General features: G+C 50.6%; 1 protein-coding gene across 1 annotated transcript; it reads right to left on the bottom strand.

Annotated features, from left to right (window-relative positions):
* Positions 1-748: 748 nt before the first annotated feature.
* LOC122375951 (trithorax group protein osa-like) lies at positions 749-16,608 on the bottom strand. Its single transcript, XM_043355565.1, has 4 exons — positions 16,520-16,608; positions 9,290-9,372; positions 4,577-4,753; positions 749-4,264 (listed from the first exon to the last, which is right to left on the bottom strand). The coding sequence occupies exons 3-4, from the start codon at positions 4,748-4,750 to the stop codon at positions 1,493-1,495; spliced, it is 2,946 nt and encodes a 981-aa protein (XP_043211500.1). The 5' UTR covers positions 4,751-4,753; positions 9,290-9,372; positions 16,520-16,608; the 3' UTR covers positions 749-1,492.
* Positions 16,609-16,972: the final 364 nt, after the last annotated feature.

Below are 16,972 nucleotides of genomic sequence, written 5' to 3'. Positions count from 1 at the left end.
GCTGCCAAGTGCTTGAGGTATATTGGAGCATATTTATCATTGCTGGCGTTATTAAACACATAGCAGGTTTCTCATTGAGCTATAACGCTGAGGTCATGTGACTGACCCGACCTCAGGTCACAGGTAACCTTCGTGAAAAATCAAAGGCACATTTATGTAAGAATCCGTAAGCTTCTTCTTGGAAGTTTCATCTCTCAGTAAAACCTGTTTTCCTGGCACTAAGTGCTGCAAAATTGATTTTTCAACGTATGAAATTAATTTTGATTGCCTCATCTGTCATTCTTGTGTTCATGTTCGTTCCTTGACATTGGGCTGCAAGACAATAATCCCGCGATATCGAATATTCAATAGACGTTTGTCGTTTGATTGTGTAGCGTGCGTGACAATTGTAGTGTGCCGCCCGTATGCACTCTTCCGTTCATAGTGGTAACCAAAATGGCAAAGACATGTGACTGGTGGACATTCGCATGACTGGGCATCCAGATCTTCCTTGCGTGAGCAAACGGTCCAATGTTTTGGATAATAGCCTTATTGTGAATGATACTCCTGTGTCTTGTGAATGGTTTTATTCCCTTTGTAACGATGCGTGACGTTCCGTGACATTTTGTGGCGCTCCGTGACGCTTAGTGGCGACTCCCTCTATGGCGCATGATTGTGGCGCGTCACGGTTGTGAAAACTATCGAACCACGCGTCAGTTTCGTCTAATTTGTGTGACCTCGCTGGCTGGTTATTAGACACTCGGGATTCTATTCGATGACTTTATTTTCGTGATGGGGTAGACACTCGCCTCACGAAGGGGCAGAGCACTCGAGTAGACAGCGAAAACCACTCACAAGGTACAGCTTCATAAAAACAACAGCGCGGCGGGCCCGCTTCATACGACAGGACCGACAAATCTACGAACACTGGCGTTATCGAAATGCTCCGGTGAAATGAGCATTCTGTGAAAGCTTTAGAACTCCGTTTGGATCGCATTAGATGTTCATTTCGATGTTCAAACGATGTTCGAGTCAGTTTTGTCGTACGAAACTTGACTCGATGTGATCGCAAAGCACACTGAGTCATCCCACACTTACACACGCATTCACACAACCACATGTTCTCGAAGCACCTGCATCCATGCGCCTCCTCGCCCTATGTGATAAGCACAGACAACAATAACAGTACGTTGAGCCGATGACGGGCCCCCATAGTGGACCCCATGAGCAATCGCGGTTCGCTGTCCCCACTACTGGCACAAGGCCTTCGACAACCCTCTCAGGAACAGCGCCCAGTACCGGTTCAAATAAATACGTTCCCGACGCGCGCACTGGCATAACCTAAGTAACAACGGTTAGTGGTGGCCAATGCAGCCATGGTCTAGCATTACCGCCCAAGCATGACCCATAACTCCACTCTCTCTCGCACGCGCTTCACTTTGTAACGCCCTCAGTTTCTCTGACATATCCTCCCTGGAATCTTCTCACGCCTATCACCTCCACGCGTCGCGCTTCACTCTTCCTTCTCTTCCGTGGCCTCTCCGAGGGCCTTGTAGAACTTTGGCCTCAGACGGGCTCCGAAAGGCACCGGTCGTCGCCTCCTGTTGCGGACCTCATCCAGACGAGAGCGAGGCTTGGGGGTGGTAGTCGTCGTCGTGGAGGCCTCAGCTTGCGGCTCCTCGGCGACAGGCGCTTCGGTGACGGTCTCCTGGTCGACGACCTCCGGCGCCTCGGTGGTGGTGGTTCGGCCGCGCTGGCGGCTGTAGAACGAGCTCAGGAACGGACGGCGCGTTGGCAGGTTGAAGAACGGCCTCCTCGTGGCGCGTGTCGGCTCCGGCGTGGTGGTGACCTCGGTGGTGGTGGTGACGGGGGCTTCCGTGACGGGAACTTCCTCTTCCTCAACCGGTACCTCTTCGACGGGGATCTCCTCGATGGTGACTTCCTCGACAGGGGCCTCCTCGGGTGTCGTCTCGTCGTCTTCGCCAGGGTAGTACACGAAGAACACATCGCTGTCGCCCTCCTCGTCAACAACCTCGACTTCTTCACCAACCGCCAGCGGGTCCTCGACGACCTCGACGATGTCGACGATGTCAACGCCATCCTCGGCCAGCTCGTTGGGTCGCACCACCTCTTCACGGTACTCAGAAGCCTCCGGGTACTGCACATCGTAGGCCTGGCCCACCAGACTGCCAGGGTTGGGGCCTCCGTAGCCCTGCGGTGCCGTCGGCACGGCCGCCGGATTGTACTGGCCAGTTACGATGTCAGTAGGATCCGGAGCTCCGTAGCCGGTCGAAGCAGACGGCGCCTGGCCACCGCCGTAGGCGAAAGAGCTCTGGATGTTGACGAAGACGTCGCCGCCGCCACCGCCGGCACCGTATCCACCGCCATTCTGCGCCTGCTGCTTCTGCAGCGACTCAAGAGTGATGATCGAGTCCGCCTCGGGCGCGGTGTAGCCCTGCTGAGCGGAGGGCGCCGAGTAGCCCTGCTCCGCAGCCGGAGCGGCGTACCCCTGCTGACCACCAGCGACGATGCTGTTGGGCCGCGGCTCTCCGTATCCAGGAGACGGCTCCTGGTAGGAGACGGCCGGCGCCGGCTGCTCATAGCTCTGCGACGGCGCCACGGCTCCCTCCGGTGAGCTGTACTGACCCAGAATCGAGGCAGCCTTCGGGGCACCGTAGGCGGCCGGATCGAGCTTGGGCGCGTTAGAGACGGGAGACGACTGCGGGGCGACCTGAGCCGTCGGATAGTACTGCGCAGAGCTGTAGTCGATCACAGAGGCCTGCTTCGGGGCGCCGTATCCGCCCACCTGGGCGCCACCGCCAGAGCCGTAGCCCTGGGGCTCGGGACCGCCATAGCCCTGCTGGACGGGCTCAGGGGCGCCGTACTCCTGCTGAGCAGGAGCACTGTAATCTTGCTGAGCCGGGGCGCTGTAGTCCTGCTGAGCGGGGGCGCTGTAATCTTGCTGGGCCGGGGCGCTGTAATCTTGCTGGGCAGGGGCGTTGTAGGTCTGCTGAGCGGGGGCGCTGTAGTCCTGCTGGGCGGGAGCGTTATAGCTCTGCTGAGCCGGAGCGCTGTAATCCTGCTGAGCGGGGGCGCTGTAGTCTTGCTGAGCGGGGGCATTGTAGCTCTGCTGAGCAGGGGCGCTGTAATCTTGCTGGGCTGGGGCACTGTAGCTCGGTTGAGCAGGAGCGCTATAGCTCTGCTGAGCCGGGGCGCTGTAATCTTGCTGGGCAGGGGCGCTGTAGTCCTGCTGGGCGGGGGCGCTATAGTCCTGCTGAGCGGGGGCGCTGTAGTCCTGCTGAGCGGGGGCGCTATAGTCCTGCTGGGCAGGGGCGCTGTAGTCCTGCTGGGCGGGAGCTCCGTAGCCTTGCTGCACGGGCTCAGGGGCTCCGTATTCCTCCTTCACTTCGGGAGCCCCATACTCTTCTTGAGGCTGGGCGGGAGCACCGTAGCTTTCCTCGACCTGCGGAGCGCCGTAGCTTTCCTCAACCTGCGGAGCTCCATAGCTTTCCTCAACCTGAGGGGCACCATAGCTTTCCTCGACCTGCGGGGCACCATAGCTCTCCTCAACCTGCGGAGCACCGTAGCTTTCCTCAACCTGCGGAGCACCGTAGCTTTCCTCAACCTGCGGGGCTCCGTAGCTCTCTTCGACCTGCGGAGCACCGTAGCTTTCCTCAACTTGCGGGGCACCATAGCTCTCCTCAACCTGCGGCGCACCGTAGCTTTCCTCAACTTGCGGGGCACCATAGCTCTCCTCAACCTGCGGCGCGCCGTAGCTTTCCTCAACCTGAGGTGCGCCATAGCTCTCCTGCGGCGGAGCGGGGGCACTGTACCCTCCTCCAACCTGAACAGGCGCCGCGTAAGACTGCACCGGTCCGCCAGAGACGGGGTGCTTGGGCGGTCCGTACCCGTTGTTCGTCACCGGCGCATCGTAGCTGGCAGCCGGCTGCGAGACGTGGCCCTTGGAGCCTCCTCCATGACCTCCGGACGAGCCGCCGCTGTATCCCGAACCTCCTCCGTGGCTGGAGGATCCTCCGTGGCCACCCGAAGAGCCTCCGTGGCCCTTGGAGGAGCCTCCGTGACCCTTGGAGGAGCCCTTGCCGCCGATTCCTCCGACAATCGTCACAGCTCCGTGACTGCTGCCGTAGCCGCTGGCGGGCTTGGGAGGTCCGTAGCCCTTACCGGATGGGGTGGGCGCCTTGGGCACCCACATGGCGTTGTACATGGGCCGGCCCATCCACACGAACTTGGGCAGGTGCGGCGGTCGGGGCACGTAGCCAGGAACCTGCCGGACGAGAAGAAGCGTCAGTCGTCAACTCAGATGGCGCAGGTCACGAGAATGGTACAGCGTCAGATGCAAATCAAGTCAGCGAAGTGCAAGTCATTGAGATAAATGTTCCAAGTTGCAATTGTATATTTAGTTTGAAGTTTGCACCCGTACAAAACAGAGCACCAGGTACTTCCATTACACGGCAAAAACCTTGTTTTCTAGTGCCCCTATCTTGGCTACTGAAGCATCGCTGCTTTGCCTAAGATTCCGCATCGCTTGACACTCAGCATTTACCCACGACGCTCCGTACACTCGCAAGACACTCACGTGGTATCCGGGTCCCGCCCACTTGAACTCCTCCGACGGGCCAGCCGGCTCGATCTTGTACTTGGGACCTCCGCCTCCCTTTCCGTAGCTGGAGTGTCCCTTGGCGGCGGGGTAGTCGGCCAGTGCCAGCGGCACCGCCAGCAGAAGAAGCGCCGCAACCCTACAGGCGGCCATGATCTGAGGGAGAAGGGGAAACGGGTCAGTTGGTGGAGGCTTGGAGGCATAACGCGTGCAGGGAAGGTATCGTGTTTGAACGGGGTCAGTGACACCTGGACACCTGGAAGTGACACCTGGAAGCATGCAGCACGCGGAGGTCAGTCCACGGGCTTTGGCAAGCCAGGGGATTTCACAGCAATGTGGCGAGGTTGTGACGGCAAACAGCGAGAGGTTACAATACATCATTATCGAAGCTTGTGCCCGTAGTTCGGCACGACAACTTTTCATTGTTTCTCGCTCCATGGCTTTAATCAGCCCATTCAGACATCGTAATGACGGAAACCATGGGACTCCAAACACCTTGTCATGTGTGATGTGTGTGAGAGCGTTCCAGATCTTCAGTGTACTCGTACATATCGCTTGACTGCCATCCACTTTCACGTATTTTGGTCCATGCTCTATCAGACCGGTAGGCTTCTCTGGGGCTCAGTCATTGGCTCATTATTCCCACATTAATCATCGTGTGAATATGAGGTGCTGCCCGCCTGCGCATATGCTTCTGCACTTTTTTGACTGAACGATAGTCGATATTCAATATCAATGAGTACATTTAGCGTCACGGAATTACTTCGCGCCATCTCTCACTCACGGTCCTCACCAATCCCTTCACTCCGTTCTTCTTCTGTCTCTCCTTGATATCTCTCTCCACTCTCCCTTCCCCTCTTTCTCTTTCTCTCTCTCTCCCTCCCTCTCTCTCTCCCTCCCTCCCTCCCTCTCCCTCCCCCTCCCCTCTCTCCCCTCTCTTTCTTTTTTCTCTCTCTCTTCTCTCTCTCGCTCTCTCTCTCTCTCCCTCCCCTCTCTTTCTCTATTTTATTTCTCTCTCCCTCCCCTCCCTCTCTCTCTCTCTCTCTCTCTCTCTCTCTCTCTCTCTCTCTGTCTCTGTCTCTGTCTCTCTCTGTCTCTCTCTCTCTCTCTCTCTCTCTCTCTCTCTCTCTCTCTCTCTCTCTCTCTCTCTCTCTCTCTCTCTCTCTCTCTCTCTCTCTCTCCTATCACTCCACCTTCCACAATACCGTATCACCGGTCTCTATCGAATGTAGGTCCCCACCGCAGCCGCTACCGCTCCCGACGTTGACCTCACGCTCCAGACATTGTCACGAAGTTCTCAGTAGGGAGTTGCCGGTGACACGCTTCTCAGGCGCGGCCCGGACGTAGTTCCTGGTCTGTCTACAGCTGACATGTAAATCAGACACTGGGATTTTGACGGAAACGGATATTGGTAATGAATAGTTAGGATGTGGATGAAGTAGTAAGAATGATGAATGGCGAGGAAGGTAATCTGTTGGAAAGGGAAGCAAAGTGGTGCAAAAATATAGGCAGACAAAGGGCCCAGTGACAGGGTAGACATGCAGATGATGGGGTAAAGTGTAGCGAATGGAAGTCATCCTTCATAAAATTGCAACAGATAAAACGCATGAAGTGCCTGGTGGCTACGGAATTACAAAACAACCATGTGCACGGGTGTAAATCAGCATTTTTTTTTTTGCTGTTTCCAGATCAATCATTATTTTGCCTTTGTTTTTTCCTCGGTGACTTTAATGCTTGTTTCGCCATCGGTTCTATTTGTTCGGTCCTACGCACCTATAGTCAAACATCTGTGGGCAGTCCCTACCATTCAAAGTCGTTAGCCCATTTTGTATCAGACTTCCACCAACCGACCACTACCTCAAAATAATTATGACAGACCGTCTTTCTACCCACTATCCAGTGTTCAATGCAATTATTTCCCGAAGAAGTGATCAAGTGAAATCGCGCCACATATTTCGTGGCACCTCAATCATCCGTCAGATTTAGCGCAGCTGTCGAAAACAGTTGAGCGAATCGTCAAAATCGGCACTGGACACGCAAATGGTACATAATCGGCGTTAGAGCGATTTATGGCACAGTTTTCACCCTCATCCGTCGCTTCTATGTAGTCGTTGGACAAAATAAAACGTCTTATGACCTTTGGGTGCAGTGGGTCTTATGACCTTCCCTCAACATCTTACACCCAGTGTTGCCCGCAATCGGCTACGAAATGTCTCTCTGGGCTAATATCGTCAATTGAAAATAGGTTTATATTCGTCTAACGAGCTTGTGTGCTAAAATTCGCAGCCATCGGAGGCCATTTGACACGCGGGATAAGTGGCCAGACGTGCTCAGGTCACAGGTCACTGACATGGGACCCTGTGGCTCGGTGCTCGCGCTACCGGAAGTTACGACTTCCGGTGGGGTCAGCGGGGTCACCCAGCGGAAGTGACCCGGCTCCAAACCAGGCTGCTGGTAATGAGGGCCTCCGAGAAAGACTGAGAGGCGTTGCAAGGCTCAGTTGGGCATATTTTGACCAGCATGTCATATTGGCAATGAAATTCACTGAAGAAGTTCACTCCTCCGATGCTATAACTAACGATAAACAAGAAAATGGTGTGTGCTTTGAGCATATCAAATATCAACTAAGCGAATAAGCGTTAGCAAGAAGTTTATACCCACGACGTTATCCCCAGTCTCTCCCTCTCTCTCTCTCTCTCTCTCTCTCTCTCTCTCTCTCTCTCTCTCTCTCTCTCTCTCTCTCTCTCTCTCTCTCTCTCTCTCTCTCTCTCTCTTTATCTCTCTCACCCCCTCTCTTTCTCTGTCCTTTGTGACGGCCGATGTCCTTGCACCTGGACCGGATACACCGTTCACCGACTCCTGTCATTGTCACAGAGTGAGGAGTGACGGTAGTAATCACCAGACAGCGATACCGTCACGATCAAGCGCCTAAATCGGCGTCACAATCGGTTTTCGATCCACTTTCGAGAGCCAATATCCGCTATCCAGAGGAAATAACTATAGATAATAACCTAATTCGCCATGCAGCACAACTTTAGGCTTGTGCTAGATCCGCCTTGCAGTTCGGCGCCGTTTTCGGCAATATATTTGATCTCTAGTGCCACGATTAGCGCCAGATTCACTATCCAACACCACGAGGCAGAATTAGACTTGTTACTTATATGTAGGTACTAGGTAGTTCCTTTGGGTGATGGATCTGTAATCGAGAGCTAGTTACTCTCGGCGACAGACTTGTTATTGAATGTCAGACGCTACTCTTTCCGCTATTCATATCCAATGACCATTAGCGTCATGGTCCGTCCACCATTCATATCCAATGACGATAACCGTCATGGTTCTATACCGAATCTGTCCTATTCTTCGTCCTTGACTCTAGGCTTCCGCCACCTTCCCCAAGCCCGTTGTCTATTTCCATCCATGGAGTGACAACCGCAACGCATCGCTAGTTGAAGACGAAAGAGAAACGGGGCTTTCGGCTTGAACCGACATGGTTCGCTACATGGGGCCAGTGGGCCTCAGTAGTCAGCGTTAGGTATAGTCTACACGCTGCCTGAAAAATCATGTTCCGCACAATAACATCCATATTTACCTATGACTTGTGAGTGTCAGGCGGTGCACGTTTGAAATACGAGTAAACGATGACCTTGCGACTAAACTAAAAAACATTTGGTTTTGCTCGTGAGATGGAACATTCTGGTGTACATACAGTGCGGGGTTGTCCGTAGACTGACGAGCAAAATGAGTAGAATTTTAGGATTGTTATCAATCATAAGCTTTCCCTGTACATGTGATTTGAGATTCCTACGAGATTTTGGCGTCGAGATAGAAGCACCCGTGAGCTATCTTCCATCGGGCGGAGACGTTTTAATTAGGCCCCTGGGTCACGGATTGTTGCAAGGCCATATTGTTGGACGGATTGCTGGGACTGCTCGTGTGGCTGACGGGGTTTATTGACGGGAATAATGGAAATTGAAGCGGAATTGGCACGTGACCGATGTCTTCACACACCGCTGGCCAGGGGAGTGAGAGTAGCGCGCGCCAACGTCCGTCTGATAGTGTGGTTATGTTTCGGATGGCACTCATGAGTGCCTATGGACCTGACGCTTCCAGTAGGTCCCTCCTATAAATGAATCTATTTCGCCTCTTCTCAAGGTTGCATTAATGTGTTTTACAGTCCAGACTGACCTGCATGTCGTACGCAACGAAACGCTTAGCGTGACAAAAAAGTTAGTAATTTTCTTTGGTCGTGGCACTTGAGAAAGAATTCTTTCTCACGCCCTTACTCTTAAGAGTAAGGGCGTGAAAGAGAGAGTAAGGTAGAGTGTACCAGCCTGTTAGAGAAGAGAGGAGGTAGAGTAGGGGAGGAGTGTAACACAACTCCCCTCTGCACCATAGCCGGCACCCTCGCGTCGGGAGAAAGCGAAATCGCATCCGAAAACGGCGGGTCTAGGGTCGGACCGGCGTGGTGAGAATCATGATGAGCTTCATACATTTGCTAGAAAGGGTTGTTGCTGAGGATATAAAACCATCGTGAAAAAGAAATAATGTGTCGGAAGTGTAGGAAGCCGGGGGTTGTGTTAATAATTCAGTGATGTTTATTTCGCCCAGCCAGATCTTCACTATGGCACGATTCCCGTGAATTCACCTCTGTCGTGAACTCACGAGTCTCGTGAATCGTGATCGGGTACTCACTGCGGTGTCGGGTGTTGTCAGCCTCCGGCGTACTGGCAGCGGCGTCCGGTCGAGCTCAGGTCACCAGCCCAACTCCCGAAATTCTGAAAAGGCAGAGGATCTCCCGTCAGTTTAGCCCGTGGCCATCGTCAACCTCTTTACATGCGCCACTGCTTTCCCGAGTCGTTCGGCTGGCCTACTGTCTCACATCGACGAGCCTTACGGATCAGTTTCCAACGAAAATCAAACATGACATCGCCTCTACGACCATACGGTCGAGATTTCCGCTCCAGCTGGCGGCGCTGGCGACCTTCTCGCCACCGCGCGGGCGTGTCAAAGGCTCTCCGCGTGCGGCCTCCGCGGAGGGAGGAGGCAACGCTGAAAGAGAAACCTGTCTGGGGGATGCTGCGGCGGTCGCGCAGAGGAGAAAGCGACCCGGTCATCAGGGCTCGTCAGGGGCGGCGGCAGCGCGCCTGATAGCGTGCTCAGGTATGCCGACAACGTCCTACAGGCGTACTTGGTCGAACCCAAGGCGACTTCGCTTTCGCTTTCTCATGCAATGCCGCGTGCCTGTGCGTTGACGGGAAAGTTGTTGGAGATGGTACATTGACTTTTTAGGCGTCGTATTACTTCATATTGTCCAGCATTATCATTTTGTCTCTTTAGTCAATGGTCATTTGTCCAAAACTGTCTGACCTGAGTGACCCTTGCCCATCTCGAATGACTACTTTTTACAACCCACCGTAACATCTAGTCTGGCTCAATTCCCGCAGACAGTAATACCACAAGCGTAGAACCACGTGCGTAATCTCAACAGGATTCCATAGGCCAGATGGTCCACGCTAACTGGTATGACATCACTGGATTCTGTGGCCCTGCTTGTGGCGACTTTGGTTTAAGTGCGGCAGGAGCCGGGTGACCATGTTACATAGCTGGATTATTTTGTGCTCCAAATTTCAGGGTATAGTGTCTGGACAGATGCCGTAGAAAGCAGACAGCAGCGAGAAGAGGGAAGTGTAGCGATCTAATGCATTTTGATGTGACTTGTGATGGTTCTGCGACACCTGAGCGAATGTCATTTCAGCGAGCGACATTTGAGCGAAACATTTTCAGCGATTATCAATTTAAGCGATTGGCTTTTTCAGCGATTGTCAAGTCGGCGAATTCAGTCACAGCGATTATCAACTTAAGCGAGGACCAGAATCAGCGAAACCAGATTGAGCGAATATATGGTGGTCAGTGGGAGACCAATTGAGCGATGCAGTTACAGCGAAAGACCGAACGCGACGAAAGTCAATCATTTGCTACTTTTCGGAAATTATTGCACCTCTTTACGCATCATTTGAATTTTGAAGACACATACATATGTACATCGGACGACCAACAAGGGGTGCATGGGAGGGAAAGGAGGCGGGCAAAATTTGAATTGAAAATGCGGAACGTGAGAGATAGGGCGACGGAAGGAATGCCAAGGACCAATAATAAACTAGAGAGATGGCACAGGGGAATCCAGTCTATGTTTCAGGGACCTCACCCAAATACCTGGACATTCGTACGGTGCTTGGGGCAAGAACAAATTTTACAACATGGGGAACTGATCCAAATTCAAGCGGGGCAATTTCGCGAAAAAAGCAAAAGCAATATTGATCTCTGAACAAACGTTTGGTCACCATTATTAACAAAGAGCAGGGTGCGGTGGGGGGGGGGGGGGGAATTGAACCGTTGGAATTTTTGACAAAGTAGCATTAAATTTGGAGCTCAATGTCTGACCTTTGAACGCGCGACATCCGCCATCCAGTTCTGGAAAACCATGAGAAATTCCGGAAACATTCGTACGGATAGGTACGCTCGCAAAAGAAAAAAAAATCCACCGTTACAGGACGATGAAATGTTTCGCTGAACTGACAGTCGCTCAAATTGTAGTCGACGAAATAGATGTCGCTGAAACATAGCTTTCGCTAAAATTGATAATCGCTATATTTGATAATCGATGAAATTGATAATCGCTGAATTGCCATTCGCTGAAAATGGTTCGCTCAAATGACGTTCGCTCAAATGACACTCGCTAAAGTCGCTCGCACCGACTTGTGATGCTAGTAAAAGACAGCTCTGTCAAACACACATTCATGTGCATAATTCGTGAACTTGTAATGTAATGTAGCAAGAAATACCCACAAGAAATAATAGGTATGGGTAATAATGAATGGCGAAGGCAGCATTGACTTCTCGGAGTTCTGAGAACAGCAGTCATGCGATCACTTCTGATAATCTAGTACATATTTTCTATGCAATTTGAGGTCGTATAATTCAAATGTCTCTGACCCGTTGAAGAACCATCGACGAGAAATTACTCGAGCGAAGTCGATGGAAATTAATGAATGAATTTTGAGTGGAATGAATGAATGAAGCATTTGACCCGAATCCAAGGACTAAATGATTCGACTACCCTTTATTGGTTCGGTGAAACTCATTATACTAAGATGAGGCTTCTCGACTGGCTTCACGTCATCTCTGCCACGGATGTGATCTTTTTGACAGATGTAAGATAAGTGTCTCTTTGTCGTTTGTATACCCTATAAGCAGAATGCGGACCAAAGCTAAGCTAAACGTTCGAGTTGGCCGAAGTAATGCTGACAATGGAAACGCAGTGAGCAAATGAACAGCATCAACAAATGACGAGCTGGAAGTTTCAGTAGCGTCCAGGATCTGTTAAATGCACCTCCATTGCGATGTCACATGATCTTAGAAAAGAGACCGTAAGCTATGCGCAACCTAAATAGACGACCTGGACCAGTTCTGTATAACTCAACTCCATCGACCTGCTTGTCCACCGCAGTAAATTTCCCGTTTCCATCCACTTAAACGATCAGCGACCAAACAAAAGCGAGGAGTCCGCCTCAGTGGGAAGTTTCCCATTCAGAATCATCCATAACGACGGAAACGCACGCTGTAGGGACGCGTGGCTCAGCCTTTACCCGGCAGAAAGCGTAACCTGCGGTTCGGTTCACTGCTTGCCACGAGCTATCGCACCTGATTTCGGTGAAAAAGGCACCGTAGCTAAATGCCCTTTTGGAAAGATCTTTTGGGATGAAGTGACTGTTATGTCGCCGATGTTTAGGCTACGGCTGTTTTCAATTTTCACGTGACATCTTACACATTAAATCTTGAATTAAGAATTCCATGGTTTCGATTGGTAACACTTTCACCAGTCATTCGATGTACGTGAAACAGCAGTCAGTCACTGTGAACTATGGCTGTAACACAAAGTGGGCTTGAAGTTCATCATTTCTTTTGCAACAGTTTCAACCTCGCATGCGAAAAATGATTCCCACGAACACGCATATTAGTGCACTGAAATCAGTTTCCAGCCCCAACAGACTGCATTCACACATGACACAAGCACTACATATGCGAAACCCTATACAAGTGAAGAAACCCTACGTGAACTGGCGTTGTGTGAGTAAACCGGTGTAAACCGCGTTAAATAGTGGAGATGAGTGATGGACGGCTAGGTGCGTCTCCCACGGTCGTCAACCATTATCGCGGTAAAAGGCAGTTGCCAAGGACATCGCTCATGAACTTCAAGCGCCAGTATTCACGAAAAGAGTATGAATTTGGTATAAATTTACCGCAACAAAACAGTCTCCAAGATAGCTTATTCGGTACCTACCGATTTTCGCTAATTATCGTTTCCTTCCAACCAGTTTATGATTTTTACGTAACAGACATGGAAAATTATAAATGCTTCAGGACGATACCTGATAATTCCAATGTCTCGCAGTCTAAACTAAGCTAAACAGAGCAAAACAGTGCATTCATGAGCATCGGGCATCCAGTTATAGTCGCTACTCATCTAAAAAAAAAAAAAAAAATAAGCCTGCTGCTGTTCAAAAACAAGATTTGGTGGAATACGACAACGTTGCGCGCTCACGAGTAATGAGCATCAACGCATTTAGTAAAGAACGCTCATTTAGTCATTTGTCCATTGTCATTTTTGCAAAAGGCCCACTCTCATAGTCATAAAAAAACAGGCCCCCTTTTTCCGTCACTCACGACGACATATATGGCACATGCAGTCTGCAAGCGTCACTCCTCTGCAACCTCACAGTACCTCCGCGCTCGTATGCTCGCATCCGGTGAAACCGCGACTGCACTTCTCCACTCGTGAATCCTATTTACACAGCTACTTTACCGATCTATTGGCAGTGAGCCTGACTGTCTGGCCAGAGGCGCCGCGCGTGTAATCGGGCGCCGTTATTCAGGAGGCCGCGCCGCGCGGAGAGAAAGCCCCGCTGAGGGTGGGGGACTGCCGGCGAGCGAGCGGCTCACGAGGTGGCCCACATCTCCAGTGGCGAGAGTGACCGGCTGTGGCTGCCCCCGGGACACAGGTGGAGGACTGGGTGGTCACGCGGGTCGCCCCAGCCGCCCCAGGGGTGGAGGACAGCGGGTCACTGACACGAGCGGGACAGGACTGGAGGTCACAATACTTTTGGAGGTTTGATAAAAAGTTGGTAGCTATGATAAATAAATTCGAACATCGGTACGGAAGGTCGATCAAACAGGCATCAGTACTGGTAAATGCTTTCTCGCAATGTTTTCAAAATTTTCACAAGATCTTAAAAGTGGTCCTTTGTTGCCTTTTGCAGGATTTTTTTTTTTTAACCAGAACAAGTACAGTGGCCTCAACTAGAGAATTACGATTTTACGGTCGATTACACCGAAAGACATCTGGCGAATCACGTGGGTTCAATTTCGCCCTAAATTGAAGCCAGTCGAGATCTGTAGAAATTCATCCAACTGCTGTAGAAATTAGCAGAAGGAAGTGCACGTGCAGTCGCCCGTGACGAACGATGACTGGCAGTGTTGAACCGCAGCGAATCAGACCGAACCAAACGACTGGAAAACGAACGCGAAATTCGACCTCGGTGATGCTATACGCATATACTTTCAATTAATGGAACTAATTATATGAAATGGTGGAAGAGTACAGTTTTATTGGCTGATATGTATCCGAAGCGAGCCAGAAACACGCTGAAAACGGAAGAGTGTCTGTTTACCAAACAACTCGATCAGCCAGTTAGCGCAGTATACCATGACGACGAGGCCGCGGGAATCCAGATCACCGTTGGCCGAGCCGGACCTTGCCTCGCTTTCGCTCGCAGCGCCCGTGGACTCAGAGCGCTCCCATTTCTCACACGAGCCCATTACCATTCAGCGCGCACCGATCACTGGCGGCATTCACACCACATTTAGCACGTTTTCTCGCTCTCGAAATCGCATCCTTCACGGATGCTCCGCAACGGCTTCCGTGGCCGAGATTCGTTGGAAACTTCATCTTCGTTTCAATCACGTGCCAGTGCTTGTTGTATGCCTCCTGGTCATGAGGATAGGTCATTTTGCCGGAGGAGCGTGGGGTGAAGGATTTTTGCAGCCTGACTCGTTCTGTCTGCAGAAGGGGTGGCTAGTTGGGCCCGGTTTAACCTGTTCAACAGGCAGGAATGCGTCCTTGACAGACGGCTCGCGTAGTACAGACGTAGTAAATCTGGCCTTGAGCGCGCTCAATGGGCCAGACGTTCTTCTGGTTTGGATACCGATAAGTTTGAAAACATTTATCCTCGATTATTTAAAAGCATGTAATACTGCAATCTTATTAAGCTGTCAAAATTGTAATGAAAATATGTGGTTGAATAAACAAACTAAGGCACGCATAAAAGGCCAGCACATTACCACGTGTTTCTTCAAATCATCTGAAGTTTCTGCTGAGGTTTTATTCCAAGTGCTGTTGAAAACATGCCTAAAGTAAATTTCAATTTGGGGTAGAACAACCCGTTTGCTGCATTGGCTTTTAAACAGAGCGTTTTGTAGTGAAGCATAAAAAATAATGTTTTCTGCAAAATGCTCTCTCAAAGCGCAATACTTACTGGCAATTTGATTTTGTCATAAGACATGTGAAAATGAAAAAAAAACTAACATGAGTACCTATATTTATGCTCACTTTCAATTTATTTACCATTTTTGTTATTTATTTTATTTGTATTGTAATATTATGCATTCAGAAGAGCATCTGGGCACCATCAAGATGAGTGGAATAAGGCAAAACAAGAGATATATTTAGACTTGCGTCGTCTTCGGAATGTGGCGACATTCCGAAGACGACGCAAGTCCAAATACCTTTAGGTATCAATATTTTTTTTTGCCTAATTTCATTATCATCTTACTACCGTAACATGAGCATAGGGGCCTTTTTCAAATCAAAGAGAAATTAGTTTGACAACATGATACGAAGACATTTCAGTCAAGGAAGTCAATCCATGCCGATTGTTTAACAACGGCTTGCTTATGAACGCTGAGCAACGTCTCTTTTTCAAATGTTTTCAGAATTAATGTTCTTTAACTATGCTTTTATTTTCGCTTTTGCAGATTTCAAACACAAGTTAGCAAAAACATTAACTGAAGCCAATAGCAAATGTTGAAGCAATAGTTGAAGCCACAACGTGAAACGTGAATAACAAAAACATTCTAACTTACATCTAAAAATATTGTATTTAGAAAATAAAACAGAAGCCATGAAATAATTCAAGAGCTCCCAGTTTTCCATTTGACTTGCTTTTTGTGCTTGTTGAACAGCTTCAAAAAACACTTTTGTCATTAAAATTCAGTGCTCTTTTCTCAGGGAAAGCGGCATATCTTAATCAATTTCGGGGGTGGGTAGGGGGTACATATATGTACTAAAATCGCTTTGTATCAGCCAGCGAAAAGTTCAAATCTCATCGAAGTATCGAGCAACTTCCCAGCAATGTTTAACGGCAAGGCTCAGTCAGATAATGTTCGAAGACGGAAGAGTTACCGAAAATAATCAGCATTTGGCATGACAATCAGACGCTGTGCATTGTGCAGTAGTGTCAATCTGCATACCACCCTGCATCTGATCTGCGCTTGCTTGCATATTTGTCTGCATCCGCCACTTACAGGCGACCTAGCTCACATCTTGAGTGTGACAGCTCGCTTCTGAGCTGTATCACCTCAGTACTAAGCAGCGACACAGACCGCAGCTTAAAGTCTTGTGTCTAATTACTCAAGTGTCAAACACGACACCTGGCTTCAAAACTATCCCAACTGGCGTTGTGTTGACGTCACCTCACTTCTCGCATCAATAATAAAAGACGGCTTGTCTACTCTCACGGCTCGTCCGTTTAGCATAACACCTCGCGTCCGCCCCGATGCCCGCACCTCTGGAGGCGTCTCTCTGACCTGTGTAGTCGAGTCCGTCCGTGTGACCGCCGATCAGCTCGAACCGACCGCTCGCCGCCGCCGCTGCGCACCGACTGCCGCCCCGACCGGCACACGGGCCGTGTTCAGTGCGCCACGCGCCGCACCCGACACAAGCCGACACTCTCTCTCTGTCGCATCCGTTACTCTGCCCGCGCCTGTCACTCTCCCTGCGCATCCGCTACGCTCCCTTGGGCTCTTACTCTACCGATGGCTCAGCCAGTCTGTTCGAGCCTCCGTTACTCTCCCTTTGGCTCTTACTCTACCGATGGATTTTACAGTACCGGCGCGGCGGTTATGCCTTGCCACTCTACCAGCGGCTCTGTCACTCTACCTGGCGGCTCTGTCATCTCTCCCTGCGCCTCCGTTACTCTATATGCTCTCGCCTTCGTCCCGTCGCTGACGCGGCTAGCAGGGACTTTGTTATTTTCTCTG

Source organism: Amphibalanus amphitrite, unplaced genomic scaffold (genome assembly GCF_019059575.1).
Source record: "Amphibalanus amphitrite isolate SeventyFive unplaced genomic scaffold, NRLGWU_Aamphi_draft 001965F_arrow, whole genome shotgun sequence".
NCBI classification, from domain to species: domain Eukaryota; kingdom Metazoa; phylum Arthropoda; class Thecostraca; order Balanomorpha; family Balanidae; genus Amphibalanus; species Amphibalanus amphitrite.
Note: the sequence above shows the minus strand (reverse complement) of the source record. Positions and strands in the feature narration are given on the sequence as shown.